The 6144-nt window shown below is 42.3% G+C and overlaps 1 protein-coding gene across 4 annotated transcripts in view; it reads right to left on the reverse strand.

The window, feature by feature from the left end:
• grhl2b (grainyhead-like transcription factor 2b) overlaps positions 1-4825 on the reverse strand; it is a 174779-nt gene extending 169954 nt beyond the window's left edge. For 3 of the 4 annotated variants that reach the window (XM_072272503.1, XM_072272325.1, XM_072272240.1), the window contains exon 1: positions 4467-4825. In XM_072272503.1, the coding sequence (XP_072128604.1) occupies positions 4467-4486 (20 nt within the window). In that variant the 5' untranslated portion in view covers positions 4487-4825. The remainder of the gene's footprint in view (positions 1-4466) is intronic. The other variant, XM_072272418.1, reaches the window with a different exon arrangement.
• Positions 4826-6144: the final 1319 nt, after the last annotated feature.

Genomic DNA, 6144 nt, shown 5'->3' on the forward strand with positions numbered 1-6144 from the left:
TTTGCAATTTTCTAGTCCTCCAGAACCATTGCAGAAGCTAATGATTCTTCAAAGATCATTACTAATACCTCGACAATCTCTTCAGTTACCTCTTTCAGAACCCTGAGGTGTAGTCTATCAGGTCCAGGAGATTTATCCACCTTCAGATCTTTCAGCTTCCCATGCACCTTCTCCTTACTAATTGCAACTACACACACTTCTACCCCATTACCCTTGAACTTCTGGCATACTGCTAGTGTCTTCCACAGTGAAGAATGACACAAAATATATATTCAGTTCATCCGCTATTTCTTTGTCCCCCATTATTATATATCTAAAAAAAAAACTTTTGGTATGCTCTTTGATATATTGGCTAGCTTACCTTCACATTTCATCTTTTCTCTTCTTACGTTTTTTTTTTGCTTGCCTTCTGTTGGTTTTTAAAAGCTTCCAAATTCTCTATCTTCCAACTAAATCTTGCTATTTTATATGCCCACTCCTTTGCTTTTATGCTATCTTTGACTTCCCTTTATCGCCCACAATTGCCTCATCCTCCCTTTAGAGTACTCCTTCACATTTGGGATGTGTCCATCCTGTGCCTTCCAAATTGCCCCCAGATACTCCAGCCATTGCTGATCTACTATCATCCTTGTTAGTGTCTCCTTCCAATCAGCTTTGGACAGCTCCTCTCTCATGCCACTGTAATATTGATACATCAGCCTTTATCTTCTCCCTCTCAAACTGCAGGATGAATTCTATCATATTATGTTCATTGTCTCCTAAGGGTTCCTTTACCTTAAACTCCATAATCAAATCTGGTTCTTTACACAACAGCTAATCCAGAATTGCCTTTTCCCCTGGTGGGCTCAACCACAAGCTGCTCTAAAAAGCCATCTCACAGACATTCTACAAATTCCCTCTCTTGGGATCCAGTACCACCCTAATTTTACCAATCTACCTGACAACTGAAAACCCCCATGACTATCGTAACATTGCCCTTTATACATGCGTTTTCTATTTCCCATTGAAATTTATATCCCACATCCTGGCTACTGTTTGGGGGCCTGTATACAACTCCCATCAGGGACTTCTTGCCTTTGCAATTTCTTAACTCTAACCCCAAGAATTCTACATCTGCTGATCCTTTGTCACTTCTTTCTAAGGATTTGATTTCATTTTTTTTTTAAACCAACTGAGCCGTCTCAACCCCTTTGGCTACCTGCCAGTCCTTTTCATGCAATGTGTATCCTTGGATGTTATACTCCCAACTTCTTATTTAAGTCATGCCTCAATGTCATACCTGCCAATCTCTAACTGTGCTACAAGATCATCTACCTTATTCCGTATACTGTGTGCACTCAAATATTACATTTTCAGTCCTGTATTTGTCACCCTTTTCAATTTTGCCCCGACGTTACAGATGACTGCAATGATTCAATTAAGAGAATCCTCTGTCTATCACAACTGATCCCCTCCCATAAGTATCAACCCCATCACATCCATAGTTCCTTCAAAGTTGCTGCATAAGTAGATAAAGTTGGTAGGGTGCTTTGGCCTTCATTAGTTGAGGGACTGAGTCCAAGAGTCACGAGGTAATGATGCAGCTCTATAAAACCCTGGTTAGACTTGGAAGGAACTATGGATGTGATGGATATGAACACTTGGAATATTGTGTTCAGTTCTAATCACCTCATTATGGAAGAGATGAGGAAGCTTTAGAGAGGGTGTAGATGAGACTTACCAGGATGTTGCCTGGATTTTGTCAGCATGTTACATGAGGCTAGATTGAGCAAGTTAGGACTTTTCTCTTTGGAGCAAAGGAGGATAAAAAGTGACTTGATATAACTGTACAAGATGATAAGAGGCATACATTGAATGGTTAGATAGAGACTCTCCCAGGACAGCAATGACTAATACCAGGGGACATAATTTTAAGGTGATTGGAGAAAATTATAGGGAGGGATTCCCAGCAAACAAACATTGGGAATCCTACTTCAATCCAGTTGCTTCAATTATGCTTTTGGTCAAAAGTTTGGAATGGATATTAAGGCTCACAAGAGTTACCTCACTGACCTGCATAAATGCTCTTTGTTTAAGTGACTATCTAAATAGGGTGCAATTTATTGATTTCCACAACACCCCCCCCCCATTTTAATCTGCCTTCTGGCCCACGGTGTCCCTTTATTTGGTGATAATAAAATATATTTGTAAGTATTATTATTTCTTTATAAAGAAATTCTAGGTGATTATGTATAGACCATACTGCCTAGTATTAACCATTGTTAGACATGCTGACTTTAAAACCATAAGACAAAGGAGTAGAACTAGGCCATTCTACCCATCAAGTCTTCTCCACCATTCCGTCAAGGCTGATTTATTATACTTCTCAACCCCATTCTCCTTCTCCCATACCCTTTTATGCCCTTACTAATCATGAAGCTATCAGCCACCACTTTAAATATACCCAATGACTTGGCCTCCACAGCCATCCGTTGCAATGAATTCCACAGATTCAGCACCCTAGAGATGTTCCTCCTCATCTCTGTTCTAAAGGGCTGCCCTTCTATTCTGAAGTTGTGCCATCTGGTCCTAGACTTCCCAGCTAAAGGAACCATCATCTCCATGTCCACTCTACCTAGGCCTTTTGATATCCGACAGGTTTCAATCTCTATTCTTTAGGTCTGATCTGTAATTGATTCAGTGTTATAAAAAAACAAGTCATGCTGGAAATACTCAAAGATTTGGCAGCATCTGTGGTGGAAGCTTTTGTTACAGGTTTATGTCATTTTATAATCAGCAAATTCTTTTGGGGATTTGGGAACACTATTTTCACTATTGCTATAACAAACAACAAATATAAAGTTTTGGACATACTTCTCAGGAATCTTAATATTCATTCCAAAGCTTCTCCAGAAAAATTAAATCAATTTCTCACTTCAGAGGTGGCTGCTGAACATATCCACCATTGTAAGTTTTTAAACTTGAATATTTCTGCATTAGTAGTACTTCATGGATTCTTGTTAAAATTATGCAACTTCTGAGGCATTAAAAAAATAAGAGGTGAAAATAGTCAACAAGTCAGTCAGTATCTGTGGAGAGCAGACGTTTAATCAAGGCTACTTCCAATGCAGTCTGCTACATTTCCAGATATTACTACATTGTTGTAGAGAAGCGTCAAAACGGTCAACCTTACACAGGATTGTTTTCTTATACTGTACCTATCCCCCATTATTGGTGCAATTGTTGACGCTCCTCCAAACTCGCAAAGTAGATTCTACGATCATTGGTTTAAAAAAAGTGGATAACAAATCAAAATAATAACTCACAAAAGCACCACCCACTCTCCCCCTCCAAAACAGACGCCTCTGCAAGAGGAAGAAACAACTTGGTAGTGGTTCTCTTCAAACGTGACGAGAAGTGCTCCTGCCGGTGTTTTGACCATAGCGGGGCTGTACTTTAGAAGAAGAGCCTTACAGCAAGGTTCTTAGAAGTTTGTCCACCCACTGGTAGCTTTAAGGAGCTGGGAATCATAAAAGGATTTTGCCAATTTTTAAAAAGTGAAATCCAAAATGTGCCCTTCTAAACACTAATGAAATAAACAGTGTGGTTATTGTCAACCATCGATGATGCTTCCGCAGTAAATTCCTCGTGACCGGCTGAATGTTGATGTTGAGCACCGAAGGATGTGGTTGTCCCGTCAGGTCGAAAGACGCTAGGGACCGTGGAGAGAGTTTTCTTTTGTCTGAGGTAGTGTGTGGCAGTTGCGTATTTAGAAATAAAATAGGGGGCTTTTGATTATTCCCATAGGAATTGCCCTTCTCCTTTGCTTCTCATGCTGTGAGTTAAGCTGCCAGAATTTACATTGGAGGAAGAGGGGAGGGGGAGAATGAGAGAATAAATGTTTGTTCCCCATTTCTTCCCTCACCCTAACCGCCCACATATGCCCAATCAGGCGGGCTTTCAATCGCAGCGGAGCGGACAGCGGGGGTGCGATTGGTCGTCCGTGGGTCTGGCCTGTGTGTGCGAGGGGTGAGGGGAGTTTTAGGTGCGACAGACCTCCCTGAGGAAAGTCAGCTCCGAGCGCACCGGGGCCCCGGCCAGCCCAGCGCAAGATCACGGACCACCCCCTCCTCCAACAGCAGTGAGAGGGGGGAAGGGAGGTGTCTTCAATCCAAAACAAAGTTCACTTGTTTTTGGAAGTTGAAGGCCCCCCCCCGAACTTTTCAGAAAATGGCCGATTAAAGTGTTATGTTGTTGTGGTGCCAAAAACACAAAATTCCACACCAGCATATAGTTCCCACTAATAACTTTAAAAAAGAGAGAACTCTGTACTAATAAAGAAAAGTTATGGTTTACAAAAGTAGGCAGGCTGAGATGTGTGAATAAAGGCACCGGTTTGTCGAGTTGGGGGTGGGGGAGAGAGAGAAAGGGACCATTAAAAGATAGAGCAGCGGATAAAGACCGTCAGAACCAGTAGGTTCACTTACTTGTCCGTCTCCTGTGACATATTTCTCTCCAGCTCTATCCTGGGTTCTCTTCTTGCGGAACTGGACTTTCAAGTCGGTGCGGTGTAGTCTAACTGCAGAACCCGGACTACAGGTAATTCCTCTTTTGCGCTCTCTGCAGAACCGGTGCGTTAAGGACAGCCCCTCGATTTACCTGGACTTGCATGAGATTTGCGGGACCGCACGGCAGGGAGGGAGATAAAAATCAGCACTAACCCCCCCCCCCCCCCGCACCACCACTACCATCCCAGCCCTCAGGTGTACAATGGTCAGACTGTGAGTAGGCGGGAACGGTAGTAAAGACTTGGGGGGGGAAGAAAGGTGTTTTTTTTTTAAGGTGTGTATGAAAATGCAGGTTTCAACTGGAAGAGGCACTTGCAGGACGGTGAGGGAGTTGCGTTTTTGCGAACTAGGCGCTTACAGATTCCAGTGGGCGGTACCAGCCGTTGAAAGCAGGTAAGTGAATGGACGGAAGGTGCGTTGATCCGCCTATCTAACTCTAACACACACACACACAATGAGAGCGACAGGTACTGCACCTGAGCGAGTGCGCCGTGTAGCTAACTACTGGGTGGTTGGGGGGGTGGGGGAGACGCGGGCAGATGCGATTCCTGCGCTTCATGCGCGTCCGGAAGACGGAGGGGAGCTGTGAGGTGATAGTGTAAAATAAAGGAAATTGGCCGAGGACAGCTGAATGAACTATAAAATTAAGGTGTATTCAAGCGGTGGAGAGACGACCGTGGAGAGTGAGAGGGAGAGAGTGAAAGTAATGTTTCTTAAGCAATAAAATCAAGCAGATTCTTGAAAGAAGGTATTTACTGACGGAGGAAACGGATTATCTTAACAGTGAACGCAGAAGGGAAATGTAACTGCATCTTCGGATAGGAAATTTATGGTGCCTTCTTCGTTCAAATTAATTCTTGTTTAGAAGTATAATACTGTTGCACTCCGAACTATTCAGTCCATATGTCAATAGCCTGACAGTCACCATCTGCTCTGACACCTGTTGTTGGCGCTGGAAGGGAAACAAAACTGAATAAAACTATTCCCTGAAGTTTGTAGCATATACTTTCAGAAAACAACAGTTGGAGTAGTTTCAAGGGGAGTAATCTAATCTCAGGAATCAAATGACAAGTTATAAACCACTGTAGTTTGCTTTGGTGTTTTATAATACCACTTGATTAGATTACTGTTAGTAATTACTCCCAGTTATGCTACCTATTATTCACAATTCTGATACAAACTAGTGGAGACACTGACTGTAGACTTAAGATGTGGGATTGGTTATCTATTGCATACTTCATTTTCTACAAATCCATTGCAAATATAAAAATTTAATTCAAATCAGAATGTGATGATTGCCAATTCATACATACAGGTATATCTAGGTCAGGATTAGAGCTGTGGGTAGATATAGGCATATTCACTGCGCAAAACATGACAAACTTGTCCAATTGTAGATCTAAATATGCAGGGAAAAAAACAAAAGATTAGCTTTATTTGTCACGTACAGCAAAACATCCAGTGAAACGTGTCATTTGCACCAACAGCCAACACAGTCTGAGGATCTGCTGGGGGCAACCTTCATGTGTCACCAGGCTTCCTGCACCAATGTAGCATGCCCACAACTTACTAACAATAACTGTACATCTTTGGAACA

Source organism: Mobula birostris, chromosome 1 (assembly GCF_030028105.1).
Source record: "Mobula birostris isolate sMobBir1 chromosome 1, sMobBir1.hap1, whole genome shotgun sequence".
Lineage (NCBI taxonomy): Eukaryota > Metazoa > Chordata > Chondrichthyes > Myliobatiformes > Myliobatidae > Mobula > Mobula birostris.